This window comes from Sceloporus undulatus, chromosome 1, assembly GCF_019175285.1.
Source record: "Sceloporus undulatus isolate JIND9_A2432 ecotype Alabama chromosome 1, SceUnd_v1.1, whole genome shotgun sequence".
Lineage (NCBI taxonomy): Eukaryota > Metazoa > Chordata > Lepidosauria > Squamata > Phrynosomatidae > Sceloporus > Sceloporus undulatus.
The window spans coordinates 216,198,781-216,214,576 of record NC_056522.1 but is presented as its reverse complement, the minus strand read 5'-3'; the positions used below and the strand labels follow the sequence as shown (position 1 = coordinate 216,214,576).

Genomic DNA, 15,796 nt, shown 5'->3' with positions numbered 1-15,796 from the left:
AACAGACCCAGATTAAGCTCAGCATACCCTGAACAGGTTCCAAATACATTGACATCATCGAGTTGTTGGCAGGGCGAGGCTCCACCCAGCTGGCTTTACAAGGAAATACTCCTTCTCTTCCTCTTTCCCTGAACAACTGGTTCCAACAGGTGGCTTCCAGGGGCTCCATGGGAGGAAAGTGGTGTCCCCCCCCCAGTTAGACCACGGAGGAGAAGCCCAGGATCTCCCCTTCTTCAGCAGCCAGCTCCCACTAAAATCCCAAAGAGATGTGGGTCGATGCCATTTCAAAGTGCAAATAACAAAACCAGAACACATGAGTGAGGATATTTACATTTTTCTGATAATAAAAACTGACGTGTGAATGATCCCTTCCTCTTTTCCTACTGCCTTCCACTTTATCCAGCATTCTTCCTTTTTCCAGTCAATCACCTTGTCTCATGATAAATCTGAAGTATGACAGCCTTAGTTTACTCATTTTGGCTACTTGTGAAAATTTAAGCCTAATTTTCTCTAGGGCCCATACATTTGTCATTTATGGATAATTACATTTAATAAATAAACATTGGTATATATTTGCCTTATCCATAGTTATTTTTTCTTGTCCCAAGATAGGAAACATTTTCCATACTTCTAATATTTTTCTACACAAATCCTATGCCTTCCCTTTTCAATATCACAGAATATAAAAAGTGTGACAATGTACACAGGGACATAGTTTTATGCAGGGGCCTGCCTAGTTTTCATAATTATTTTTGATCTCATACTAAAAAATGTACAGCATTGTCTTTGCTTTATCACTGACCTTTAAGATGTTGGATAGCAGACTGTATGACATTTGAGAAACACAACTACAAGTGATTTTTACAAGTGACATTACGAGAAAGTAGTTCCATTTAGTTTTAGTATGAAAGACAAAGAGAATAATGGACAGTTGCTCATCTCACTGAGGTCAGTATTTAATTTATGATTCATTTATGTTCTTTTATTATATGTTGTATTACTATAACATAATAAAAGTAATAATACTGGAAGACCATCAGTGTTCATCATACTTTAGAGTGGATGGGTTTCTGAAGAGCTTATAGTCTAAAATTTGAAATAGGAAGCCACAAAGTAAAAAGACGTAAAGACATAAATAATATGCAGTTCATGTGCTTAGGCTTGGTTTTGTTGTACTAAGAAATGGGATTAATCAGGCATTGTCTAAACAGCACTGAATCACTAACAGGCATACATAGATAAACCACAGAGTTTGGAAAGCTTGTGTTTTAGACTACAGTTGGGGCATTCTATTTATTTATTTATACCCCACTTTTCTTGTGGGATGGGATCCAAGGCCTATTATGGTAATTTAAAACAAGATAAAGTTAAAATCTTATTTTACTCATGTTAAGAAAATAATTAAATAACAATATTATTTTAAAGAAACATGGTTAAAAACAGTTAAAAACAAGTTTAAAATGTAATTACTAATAAAAGATAAGAAATAGCAGAGTACACCACTTCATACATACTACTGCTACATTATTTAAATTTCAAAGACCCGTCTCAATAAAAAGGTCTTTGGAGATTATTGCACCGTCAATTCCCCGCCAGGATAGACGCGGGTTGTAACCATAATAGACGGATCTTATCAGACAGTCCAGTAGCTTGGTGGTAAGCAGCCTGTATCCAATACGGGCTTCTCCCACAGCTTCTCAAAAATGGGTTCCCGTTCTTGAAAAGCTGTAGGAGAAGTCTGGATTGGTTACAGGCTGCCTACTGCCTGGCTACTGGGTTGTCTAATAAGATCTGTCTGTTATGGTTACAACCCATATCTATCCTGGCGGGGAATTGACGGTGCGATAATCATCTTCACCTTTTGGCAGAATGAGAGCAGGGAAGATGACAGATGGCCCTCTCGTGGAAAGGGGTTCCACAGTTTGGGAGCAGCCATAGAGGAGGTCATCACCACTAATATGTTTGTGAAGGTGGTGGGACCCTGCAGTTCATAAAGCACAGGATAGCTTGTATAGGGAGATACATCTTTCAGATAGCCATATAGGGTTTTAAAGGTCAAAAATCACACTTTGAATTATTCCTGGAAACAATCTGGTAGCTAATTAAGCTGTTTCAACAAGGGAGTTACAGAATACATGTCTAGGGTTGCCATAACCCGGCTGCAACCGGGATTTTCCCGGTTTTGGCGGCACTGTCCCCTTCCCATCCCGGGTACCGCCAAAAACCAGGACAGCCCCAGTTGCGGCCAGGTTGCCGTGGCCCACAGGGCCTCGCTGCCCTCCTCCTCCACCGTGCATGGCTGCGTGGAGGAGTCGGAGGAAGAGGAGGGCAGTGAGGCCTGGGGAGGAGGAGGCAAAAGTAGAGGCGGTGCCTCTCCACACGGCCGTGCCACCTTCCCCCACCTCCCCGCGCGTCCGCGCCACCCTCCTCCTCCGCCCCCTCTGCCTCAGGCTGCATGGCCACGTGGAGGAAGCGGAGGTGGCGCCTCCTGCACGCGGGCGTGCCACCTTCTCCTGCCTTCCCGCGCCACCCACCTCCGCCCCAGGCCGTGCAGCTGCATGGAAGAGGCGAAGGTGGAGGCGGTGCACCTCCTGCGCGTGACCGCACCACTCTCCCCGCCTCCTGCGTGCAACCGCACCACCCGCCCTGCCTCCTCCGCCCCAGGCCGCGTGGCGAACGGAGAAGGGGAGAAGGAGGAGGAGGAGAAGAAGGAGGAGGGTGTGAGTGAGTGAGTGAGTGAGTGGCCAGAGGCCTCAAGGTGTTTTTATTTTTTTTGGGGGGGGTGCTTTTAATGCTAACAAGTCTCCCTTGTTTTGACAATGATAGTGTGGTGGTGGTGGTGGTGGTGATGATGATGATATGAGTCAGCTTGAGAGGCATGCAGGCACTGTTTCAGAAGCCGAGAGAGTGTCACCTTCCAAAGTGTGTTTGGGTGCTTTTAATGCTAACAAGTCCCCCTTGTTTTGACAGTGATGATGATGATGATGATGATGATGATGATGATGATGATGATATGAGTCAGCTTCAGAGGTATGCACGCACTGTTTCTGAAGCCGAGAGAGTGTGACTTTCCAAAGTGCCTTTTCTGTGTGTTTTTGGTTCTTTAATGGTGATATTGATATCAGCAAGCCTCTGAGGCATGGCCAATGTAAATTGCTGTGATTTTTACAAACTCATGCGCAGTGAAGAAAAACCAAAGTCTCTTGACCAAGTACACACTTCTGAGAAGTACACTTGGTGCAAGAACTGTGAAACCACCTTGACATGTTCAACATGCATAGCCATGTTAAACCATGCTAAGTGTTAAACCCAAGGGGTTTGGTTATGGAATAAGCCTCTGATGCAAGAGGCCACGTTAAGTAAAGCCATGTGAAATGCCCAAATGTGCTGTCGTGTGTCTTTTGGAATGGAGGTTGAGGGTGTTTGGCCAGAAAGGGAAGTACATTTCTGCCATCTGTCTAGAAGTAATGCCCAAATGTCCTCCATTTTGATGATGCCTAAGAAACATGCATTTATATTAACATTTTTTAAAAAGCACCAATTTTTTTGTGTGTCCTCCATTTTATAAAAATGTGTCCTACATTTGAAAATGTTATCCTACATTTGTCCTACATTTGTCCCAGTTTGGAGGTCCTGACTTATGGCAACCCTACATGTAACCAGCCCAACCTGGTTTTTAAAAAGGCACTCTGTTGTGTTTTTTTTTGGGGGGGGGGGGTTGCAGGGAGGTAATCCATATTATGTTCTCTGCTCACTTCGTATATTTCTATCATGTACTTCCTACCTCTCTCTCTCATTGTATTTGACCACAGGTGACCCAGCCCTTCATAGTGGGACTGTTATCACAAATAGGCAATAAGAACCCTCTAACAGGGCTTCTGGGGACCATACATGGAACTGGGAAGCAAAATATAAGCAGGGCATTTTGAAAAGACTAGGAAATTATAGAAATACAGTGCGTCCTCGCCTTACGCAGGGATCCGTTCCGGATCCCACCGCGTAAGGCAAATTCCGCCTATGCTCGAGCTCCATTGTTTCCAATGGGGTTTGTGCACGGCGGGCGCGGCAGCGCGGTGGCGCGCAGGGCGCAACAGGCGCATGTGCCCATTCAATTGAATGGGACGCGCCGCCCCTTTCGCCCCGTGCGCGCCCTGCGGCTTGAGCGCGTATGCTCAAGCCGCGTATGGCGCGGGCGTGCTGTATCTACTTCTTTTCTGCTCTCACACTGGATGATATCTGAGAGGTACCCCAAACTGGATAATGGAAAGAAAAAAAGAATAGAAATAGTATATTAGCTTTCCTTTTTGGTATGCTTGAGATGACAGCCAGGCACTCAAAACTATAGTTTGTGCTACAACACATAGAGCAACATTCATCACTTGACAGTTTGTAGATGGGTGGATTTCATTTGATTCATGTACTGGGGCCATCTGCTTCCATTGATCATTAGAGCTAAGAAAAAAAGGTATTGTTGGAAAAGCATTGTTGGAAAGGAAACTGGATATATTCCTGACCAGAAGTCGCTATGAGCAGTGTGAAGTAGTAGTAATGCTTCATGACAACTGACATATAATGAAAACCTCTCGCAATATCATAAAAGTGTAGGCTGGCATTCTGTTCAGTAGTTATGAGATTGTAAGCGAGACATACAATATCATAACTTTTGGGATTCACATTTATTGTAATTAATGACTGGGCATGATCCCCCAAACCTATCTTTTCAGCCCAGCAGCACCCAAAACTGAGGGGTTTTGAGGTGCTGCAAATTGGAGTGCTGGGAAATGCCATCTACAGTGTTCTCCTGATTGCAGGGCACATTGAAAGAAGCAATTGTGTCAGGACCTCTAGGGGGTCTTTCCCATTCCCTGTTCTCAACACTCCCCATGACCAGGAGAGTGCTGCAGACATCTTTTCTCAGTGCCCTGATCTGCAACACCCTTTGGTAACCCTTTGGTGGGGCCTGAGCTAAAAGGTAAGTTTTGGGGATGGGTGGAGCTACAACAGTGGAGCTCCACCATTGTAATTATGTCTGATGATGCAGTAACTTGCCCATTATAAATAAAGGAACAGAGATGCTGAATATGACTGATACTAGCAAAATCCTCATTGTAGAAATATGACTGACTTGCAGCAAAATAATGGTAATTACTTGCCATCAAAATCCTCAAGTGTAAAGATAAACAGTTGAACACTAAAGTTAGAATCATTCAAGGCATTGAATTCCCCATTATCATGTGCAGATGTGAGAGCTGGACAGTGAAGAAAGCAGATAGGAAGAAAATTCATTTGAGATGTGGTGTTGGAGAAGAGTGCTGAGGATACTGTGGATGGCTAAAAAGACAAACAAACGCATCTCAGAACAAATCAAACCTGAACTCTTCTTGGAACCAAGGGGCTGTACAGACTGCCCCTTTTAGCACCAGAACAGGGTCACAGCAACTGCATGCCATGGCCCCGATCTCACCTTTCCGGGGCACAAAAAAGGAGCCACAAAAGATGGCCTTTTGTGCCCCAGAAAGAATGCCATATCTGCTGGCGCTGCAGCTTTTCAGCACTCCTTTGGCGCTGTGTCATGTAGACTGTGTGGTGTGGCGCATGGTGTCATGCCAGCCTGGGGGCAGAGTTAGGGTGTTCATCATGCGGATGCCCCATCCCAACATCGCCCCCAGGCTGGCTTTAATAGCCGGTCTGTACACCCCCCAAGATGACTCAATTGAGGCTGTCATACTTTGGCCATATCATGAGAACACATGATTCATTAGAAAAGACAGTGATGCTGGGGAATGTAGGAGGCAGTAAAAAGAGAGGAAGACTGCATGCCAGATGGATAGACTCAATCAAGGAGACCATAGGCTAAGCTTGCAGGAACTGAGCAGGGAGGTAGAGGGGCTTGGAGACATTCACAGGGTCACCATGAGTCGATGTCAACATGAAGGCAACTAACAACAACACTTGCCACCATCAATGTCATTTGCCCAGTGGATACCAATTTCTTTTAAATCTATGAAAATACATAATTTATGTAAAGACTTTAAAAAACAACAGGAATAAATTAAGAAGGGGGAGTCATCCTTGCCCAGTATCCCTGTGAAGTAGAAAGACTTCCAGTGATGACCATTAACTCTAATGCTAATAGGGGACAATTTTTTAAATTAAAAAGGGTTACGTACATCTGTGCGTCATGTGTACTAGATTTTCTACTCTCAATTATGGTGTGAGATTGTGTTATTTAGATTATTCAAGAGTGAGGAAAGATTACAGAGAAATCTTTTCTCAGCATTTACTACACTGTACAGAAAAAGAAGAATCCGTGGTCTTTTTGTGTTATGTTTCATCCTTACAGATATAAATGTGTATCTAACTATGCTTCAAGGCTTAGAAGTTCACAATTTGTGAAAGTCTCTGGCAAGCTTATGATTTTTCATCATGTTTGACATGAATAATCATGGTTCTTTGGTAGATATCAATCTATCTTTGTCAATTGGTGACAAAATGGAACAATAGCAAAAAGTTTCCAAAGTATGGACCATTTTTCTGAAAATGTAGAAAATGAAGATTTACAGAGAGGCTGGATGTAGGTAGGATCTGCTATGAATTACGCACCACAGATACCCACTGTAAAGCCAAATCAATTTCAGCTTTCACATCCCACTGTGAAATATAAGCAGACATTCTCATGTTGTGCTTGAGAAATATGATAGAGTGGCAATATAGCCCCTGTCAAAGACAGAGAAAGAATGTGCTCCTCATCACAGCAGCATATTAGCAAGAAAGATAACAATATATATGAATTTATATTAGAGAAGAAAAATGAGAACCAGCAGAAGAAAAAAAAACTGTCACCATATCTTCAATATTTTGCAACGGTGTAAAAAAGTAATTATAATTCACTGTCTTCTGAAACTAACAACAAATAATTGTGCAATAAACCTGGAAAGTCAATTTCAAAAGGCTCCATTTACTTGGAATTCCTTCAGAAATGGGGGAAATGAGCAGCAGCGTTAAAACCGGAAAGAGGAAGAAATACTCATGAAAATGTACTTTGTGCATTTGGGCCAATCAAACACATAAATTAGTCAACTACCTTTAATTCTTTATTTTACCTTATCTTTATTTACTTTATTTCTGACCCTTTGGAGATTGCCTTTCTATGTGGTTTTTGGCTTAGGTCTTCTTCTACTACTTTCAGCAAATTTGGGGATTCACAGCACTGGAATCTGGATATAAGATTACAGAGGACTCACTTTTGATATTGCCCAAACCAGTCAATAGTTCTTGGACAAAATGGAGGTAGTGTGATTTGAGGAACTGAGAAGAAGAGAAATGTATTGCAAGAAACAGGGCCAGCTCATCCATATAGGCAGCATATGCAGATGCCTAGGGTGGCAAAAGTATAGGGGCGGCACTGGCACAGGGTGCTTGGCTGGGGTGCATGCTCTCAGGCAAGCCCCAGGTGCCACTTGCGCTCCTGCTACTCTTTGCTTTTTGCAAAGAGCAGCAGCAGCGCAGAGCACAGGGCACTTGGCTGGGGCGTGCGCTCCCAGGCAAGCCCTGGGTTCCACTTGTGCTCCTTATGCGCTTTGCAAAGAGCAACAGCAGTGCAGAGCGCTTAGTGGGGCGCGTGCTTGCAGCCACCCCAGGCAAGCCCCAGGGTGCCACTTGCGCTCTAGCTGGCTCTCTCTGCTGCTGTCTGCCACATTGCTGAAGCTCCCTTCTCTATTAATCCTCCTCATCCTCTGTGACCTGTGTGCCCTGAGGCGTGCTTTCCCTGCACCCAGGTAAGAAGAGACAGAAAAGGTGCAATATTTAGCCTTCTCTGTTGGAGAGCTTTTGGATAGTTTTATGGGATATTCATTTACAACATTGATTCTCTAGTGTGATAGGAGCCTGAATTAAAGTGATGCAGAGGTTTTGGGAGATGTTTATTTAGCCTTCTTTGTTGGAGAGCTCTGGTGCAACTGCAAACTACAAATTCCACAACTCTATAGCATTGAGCAGTTAAAGTGGTGTTAAACAACACTGATTATTTCTTCAGTGTGATAGCAGCCTGAATTAAAGTGATGCAGAGGTTTTAAGCGATGTTTATTTAGCCTTCTTTGTTGGAGAGCTTTGGTGCAACTGCAAACTATAAATTCTGTAACTCTATAGCATTGAGCAGTTAAAGTGGTTATGGTCAAGGTTAGGTTTATGGATTCCACTGTATATACCCAATAGGCAGGGAAGTGAACCCTGGTATCCAGAGTCCTAGTCCAACACACAAACCACACAAAGCTACATCCCATGTGATGTCCTCCATTTTGAGCATGAAGGAGAAACAAAGTTTTTAATTAATGTTTTTGGCTTTTAGTGGGTCGTGTCCTCCATTTTTAAATGTCCTACAATTTGCCCTCCATCTTTTCTTACCTTTTTTGGGGGGTTGGGGGGGGGGGGGGGGGGCCAAAATATTTCTTGCCTCAGGTGGCCAAATACAGTATCTAGAGCCGGCCCTGGGTAAGGCATGAAGGAAGAGTTCAAAGAGAGAGTGCACTATTATAAACACAAATTCATGCTATACTCAAAATGGAGGCTATTTTGGAATTCCTCCTGGAGAAAAGGCTGAAATGTAGGATGTGTCTTGGAAAAGGAGGATGTCTGGTCACCCTATGTGTCACCTGCAATTCTGAACAGGTCTAAGTTCTGATTTTTACAGTTTATTAAACATAAGAGAAAAAAGAAGACAAATTAAATCGAATAAGGTAAATGAGAAATAATAACCAGCATGGATGTTTGACCTGCTGATCCTTGAACACCCCTTGTGCTCTAAAGCCAAAGGATGTGAAAAACTACTTAATTACTGTAACTTTGATTATATTTTTCTTTTAAAAATTAAAGACAAAGAAAACTAATTTTAAATGGCTTTCTTAGATTTTTTTTAAAAAGTTGGAATACAATTTAATTTAAAAAATTTAATGCACACCATTCACACATATATTTACACATAGCAAAACAACAACAAAATGTCTGAAGAACTCCAGTGAGTAATAACATGTTTTGGCCTTATGTAAGGTCCAGCCTTGGGTCAAAACTATTTCAGTAAAAACAACTAAGACATATCCAGTGTCTATATAAAATACACAATACATTCAAAGTATGAGTAACTTATAGTGAAAGACCGCTCTGGAGTAACACCACCACCAAAATATCCCTCTGTTGCCATCCCTCTCCCTTGTCCTGCCAGTGGAATCTAGCTAGAAATCAGCTGGTTTCCTTTTATTGTTAAAGCATGAGGGATTCTTTCTTTTAGGGATGGTTGAGAATTACATTTTGGAGAATTTCTAACACAATTTTACCAAGATTTGCAAATATATTTCATATTTTATATTTCAGGATGGAAAGAATTTGAGATTCAGTAGTTTTAATATTATGATGTGGGACAGCGAAGCTGACAAATTGTTCAATTGTCTAGCTTCTATCTGACAAATTATGGATTACATTTAGAAGAATGCAACTGGATGTTTTCAGAACAGCAAATGCTGCATGGCATATTTGTTCAAGAAAAAGTACCACTGTGTTCAGGAACTTGTACACACAATTAGGAGTCAGTACTGTTGAAGTCTGTGGAGGTTTTTTTCCCTAAGTAAACATGGATAAAGTTACATTTGCAAGTGTATTTTAAGACTGCAGCTTGGTTGTGGTATGTCCCACTCAGATTAACTATCAGTGCTTGACTGCTGACAGCTGTCTGACCAATAAATGTATTCTTGCTAGGCTACTTGCATGCTCTTGTGCTGCTTTCTACTGGTATTATTGACATCTTCAAATACTGAGGGGCTTGGCAAACAAAATTACCTCTATAGATCCAATTCATCCATTGTTTCAAGAGTCTCTCACCCATGTAAAGCATGTATTGTTTTGATTCAAAATTACTGTACCACTATAGTATGTAAACAAGGCTCCATTCATTCAAATCATGTTGTTTTCTAATATCTTCCAAACTGACATTTGTTCTTAAATATTTGGACTTCTAATAAATATCTGCAGCAGATCCTGGTTGCCTTTCTTTTTGTTTGTATGTTATATTTTTAAATGTTGTTGTTGATCCTCTGTACAGTGGATTGGTTCCCTAGAACAGAGGAAAAAGTAATATTCAATAGATTATTTCACATTTGGTTTTGTGGCATGAACAAGATTATTATTATTATTATTATTATTATTACACTTTATTTATATAGCGCTGTAGATTTACACAGATAAAGATAAATTTAATATGACCTTTTAAATAGTGCTTTGCTACTTGGGAATTAGTTTGTGAAAAGGTTGCAAAACTATTTTGTAAAAAGCAGTTTTGTGATGTAATGCCTCCATAATACACTGAGTAAATGCATAATAATTATCTTCCTGTGTAACAAACCCCTCAACTCTGAAGCAGCTCAACAGTGCTCTCTAGAGCATCTGGTACATTTGGCACCCTGGGAAGCAGGCTGAACAGGCCAGATCTTTTCTTCTGTTTTCATCCCTAACTTAATAGGTGTACAAAATTAGACATGTTTTGCACAAAATGAACAGGGGAAAGTTGTTCTCCCTCTATCAACTCCATTGATAGGATTATGGGGTCAAGCAGCTCACTCTTACACCTAAGTGATAGAATCCTAGAGTAAACCAAAAGGGCCATCCAGTCCAACTCCCAGCCATGCAAGAAGACACACCTCCAGTCTCTGTTTAAAAACCTCCAAAGGAGAAGACTCCATCACCCTCCAAGGCAGTGTATTTGATTGCCAAACAGCTCTTACCATCTGGAAGTTCTTCATAATCTTTAGGTGAAATCTCTTTTCCTGCAATTTAAATCCACTGCTCCATGTTCTATTCTCTGGAGCAGCAGAAAACAAGCTTGCTCCATCCTCAATATGACATTCCTTCAAACATTTAAACATGGCTTAACCTTCTCTTCTCTAGGTTAAACATACCCAGCTCCCCAAGTCTTTCCTCATAAGGCATGGTTTCCAGACCTTTCCTCATTTTGGTGGCCCTCCTCTGGACATACTCCAGCTTGTCCACATCCTTCTAGAATTGTGGTGCCCAGAACTGGACACATTATTCCAAGTGAAGTTTGACCAAAGCAGAATAGAGCAGTGCTATTACTTCCCTTGATCCAGGCACTATACTCCTATTGATGCATCCAAGAACTGCATTGACTTTCTTAGCTACTGCATCATATTGCTAACTCATGTGCAGCCTGTGGCCCACTAAGACTCTTGGACTCATATATACTGCTGTCATTTCATATATTCTGCTGTATTTCTGTGCATTTCATTTTTACTGCCCAAGTGTAGTATCCTACATTTCCTACCTTGTGATCTGCATTGTGATTTCCCATTGGATTCATGCGAAACAGCTGACTAGTGAGGGAAATGGGGTTGCAGACAGCTGAGAAGAGTGAATGTAAGGAGTGGTGGGTGAGATGACAAGTCTGGGTCAGGTACTAGGGACTTTCTAAGTCACATACCATATCATGGTTAATGGTTAAATGGGAATGGCAGAGGGCTTTATGTGTGAGAGAAAGGGAACACCATGTTTAACAATTTGTAGAAAAGTGTTGCGTATTCTTTCAAACAGAGAGGCAACCTGAGGGAACTAGGTGTTTGCTATATTGACCAATGTTAAGAACATGATATGAGTCACACTGGTTCAAACCAAGGTTCTGTCTAATCATCCATATGTTCACACAGTAGTCAACCAGTGGCCTATAGCAAGTTTACAGGGAGGACATGAATACAGCTTTCTATACTCTGTTTCACATTTCCCAATATGGTCTCAGTGGGGCACACAGTGATCATAAGGCTTAAGAGATAAAAATATGTTCTCTCCAGTTTTTTTTACACCTGACTTTAATGCCATGCTTGCCAGAGACAAAATGAACATTATTTAATGTGAGCTTTAACATTACTTCAAGTAATTCCAAATAATTTTCAAGGAATGGGCTATCTGCTGTATTGAGAGATGTAACAGTGGGCCCTCCACATTTGCAGGGTTAGGGGCACAGGACTCCCATGGAAGTGAAAAAATTGCAAATGAAAAACCTACTCTTTTTTTACCAGAGCAAACACCTCTCTAGGAATCTCTAGATCCTCCATTGCAACTCTATGGCCAACATTTGGCAGACGTTGACATAGAATTGCACTGGAGGATCTACAAATGCCTAGAGAAATGTTTTCTCTAGAAATATTTAGGTATTCCAGTGTGACACTATGGTCAGCCTCTGGTAGAGTGATGCTGGAAGACCTAGAGCACTGATGAAGAACTTTTTAAGGATGGAGTGCCCACACTAAAAGGCATTCTGGCACCGGGAGTTACCTGGTGCTGGGGTGGGATTTCCAGGGTGGGACCTCTTCCCCTTGCATCCTCCTAGGGCTTCAGCTGACTCTCCAGAGACGGCTGAAGGCCTGAGATGGCTGGGAAGTAAGTGGAGAGCCAGGCATGCTCCTGTTCCTCCTCTTCTCTGCCCTCCACATGCCCTGAAAAATGGCTTCTCATGCCATATCTGGCACGCATGCCATAGGTTCACCACCACAGACATAGAGATTCCTAAACAGAACATATTAATCCAATCAGTGAATAATCAAATCCATAAAATTTAAAGTTGCAAATGTGGAAGGCCAACTGTACTTTGCACTCAGATATATAGTCTGTAGAATCAGTATGTAGAGCAGTGGTCCCCAAACTGTGCCCTTTAAGAGATTTTGGACTTCAGCTCCCAGAAGCCTCAACCATGGGATTCTGGGAGAGAATGTAGAGAGATCCTGTAGCATCTTTGGGACTAACTGAAATAAAGATGTTGGCAGCATGAGCCTTCATAGCTTTAAGTCTGCATTTCGTGGAGTGAAAATAATAATAATTAATAATAATTTGTTTTATTGATATACTGCTATTCCAAAGATCATAGCGGTGAACAGCAAGTAAGCTAATTAGCAAGTAAGGTAATTTGCCCCCAACAGTCTGGGTACTCATTTTAGCGACCTCGGAAGGATGCAAGCCTTAGTGAGCTTGGGCCCTTTTGCTGGTCTTGAACTCGCAACCTTGTGGTTTTGAGTGAATGGCTGCAATACAGGCATTTAACCACCACGCTACCAGGGCTCCTAAAAGCCAGGGACAGATCCGCTAACGGACTCCCTTAACGAGCTGACACAGCTGGTCGCGGAGCTGATGTTGGAGACGCCCAGGCTACTTGTCCTGGGTGACTTCAACATCTCCCTCTCGGCCAGCTATGTTCCATCCGGTGCGGCTCGGGAATTCATGGATACCATGGCGGCCATGGGCCTGTCCCAGCTGATACAGGGTCCTACGCATTGCGCGGGTAATACTCTCGATTTGGTCTTCTGTTCGGATGCGGAAAATCAGTGGGCGGAAATAGCAAATATTTCCCCCCTGTCATGGACGGATCATTTCCTGGTAGAGATGAAAATCAAGGTCTCTACCCAGATCCCCCCCGGGGGTGGTGGACCTATTCGGATGGTCCACCCTCGAAGGCTGATGGAACCTGAGAGGTTCCAAGAAGCCCTAGAGGGGTTCATGGTTGGAAGTGACGGCGATTCTGTTGATGCCCTCACCGGTATTTGGAATACCGGTCTTTCAAGGGCTATACACAGCATCGCTCCCAAGCGCCCTCTCAGGCCCGCTTCCAAATGTAAGCCCTGGTACACGGAAGATCTCCGGGCAAGGAAGCGGGAACTGCGACGGCTAGAGTACCGTTGGCGGAAACACCTTTGCTTAGACGACAAGGCTCTCCTAGACCAACTGTTAAAGGACTACGGAGAGGCAATACGAGTAGCAAAGAATTCGTTCTATGGTGCTCGTATTGTGTCCGCGGAGTCGCGTCCGGCAGAGCTGTTCAGGGTGGTCAGGGAGCTAACTCAGCTCCCTCCCACCCTGCACCAGATCCTTGAAACTTCTAAGGCCTGCTGTGACCGATTTAACGACTTTTTTGCGGATAAAACCTCTCGGATAAGCGAAGGTCTTAATGCCGACATTCAAGCAGAACCTAGGTGTCCAGAGCCTCCGTGGACTCTATTAAACTGGATCGGTTTGAGTTGGTGAGTACCGATGATATGGACAAGATCCTTGGAAGTGTTCGGAGGACAACCTGCTCTCTCGATCCCTGTCCCTCGTGGCTAGCGGCCCAGGGGGGACCGGCGGTAACTTCGTTGTTACGCCGGATTATTAATACATCTTTGAGGGAGGGCCAATTTCCAACAGAACTTAAATTGGCCATTGTAAAACCTATTTTAAAAAAGCCCTCCCTCGACCCCCTGGTACACAATAATTATCGGCCAGTTTCACTGCTGCCATTTTTGGGAAAGGTGATCGAGAGGGCGGTTGCAATCCAACTTCAGGCGGTCTTGGATGAAACGGATTATCTGGACTCATTTCAAACTGGCTTCCGGGCGGGTTACGGGGTTGAGACGGCCATGGTCGCCTTGGTCGATGATCTCCGTCTGGGCATCGACAGGGGAAGCGTGTCCCTGTTGGTGCTCTTGGACATCTCAGCGGCTTTCGATACCATAGACCATGGTATCCTTCTGGGGCGCCTGGCAGAGGTGGGAATCGGGGGCACTGCGCTCCAGTGGTTCCGGTCCTACCTCTCTGGGAGGTCCCAGATGGTGCAGCTGGGAGACGTGTGCTCCGACGAGCGGGCCCTTAGAACCGGGGTCCCTCAAGGAGCCATTTTGTCTCCCATGCTATTTAACATTTACATGAAACCGCTGGGAGAGATCATCCGGAGACATGGGGAGCGGGGTTATCAGTACGCTGATGACACCCAAATCATTTTCTCTATGTCTCCGACTGATGCAGTGACTGAGGATGGCGTCTCTCCTCTCGTTGCCTGTCTGGAGTCAGTAATGGGCTGGATGAGGGAAAACCGACTCAAGCTGAATCCAGAGAAAACGGAGGTACTAGTGATAGGTTCCCCTGGTCCAGGAATGACGGTGGTTCCACCTGTCCTGAGCGGGGTCACGCTCCCTGTGAAGGACTCCGTGCGCAGTCTGGGGGTGCTTCTTGATTCGTCGCTTCACCTGACTGCTCAGGTGAATGCGACGGTCAAGAGCACCTGTCATCAGCTTCGGCTTATTCGCCAGCTGCACCCATACCTGGCCCAGAGGGACCTAGAAACTGTTGTACATGCCCTGGTAACCTCGAGATTGGACTTCTGCAATGTACTCTACATGGGGCAACCCTTATACCAAACCCGGAAGCTACAGATGGTGCAAAACATGGCAGCCAGGCTGGTCACTGGAGTTTCCAGGACCAGCCATATAACAGTGAAAGACCTTCACTGGCTGCCTATTCGTTTCCGGGCCCAATATAAGGCGTTGGTGATTACCTATAAAGCCCTAAATGGCTTGGGCCCAGGATACCTGAAGGACCGCCTCTCCCCGTATATTCCGTCCCGCACCCTCAGAACATCCGGGCAGCTATTACTGAAGGTGCCGGGCGCTAGGCTCTCTTCCGTCACAAGGCGGACCTTTTCCATCGCCGCCCCGGCCCTTTGGAACTCGCTGCCCGCCGAGCTTCGCTCGACTACCTCCCTGGCCCAATTTAAAAAGGATCTGAAGACCTTTTTATTCCAGCAAGTGTTCCCCCCATAAAAATCCTAAGGGCCTCCCTCCTCTTCCGTGGCCATGAGGATGGGCTAATGGGGCTTGTTGTTTTTATTTTTATTGTATAATGCTCTGTCTTGTTTTTAACCTATTGTATGTATAATGTATAATGTATGTAAACTGCCCTGATCCAAGGAAGGCGCGGTATATAAATAAAACTTTTA

At 43.9% G+C, this 15,796-nt stretch overlaps 1 protein-coding gene across 3 annotated transcripts in view; it reads right to left on the bottom strand.

Annotated features, from left to right (window-relative positions):
* Positions 1–8,652: 8,652 nt before the first annotated feature.
* The window catches only part of ITGB6 (integrin subunit beta 6), a 98,557-nt gene continuing 91,413 nt past the window's right edge, over positions 8,653–15,796 (bottom strand). For all 3 annotated transcript variants that reach the window (XM_042446877.1, XM_042446878.1, XM_042446879.1), the window contains one exon: positions 8,653–10,102. In XM_042446877.1, the coding sequence (XP_042302811.1) occupies positions 10,004–10,102 (99 nt within the window). In that variant the 3' untranslated portion in view covers positions 8,653–10,003. The remainder of the gene's footprint in view (positions 10,103–15,796) is intronic.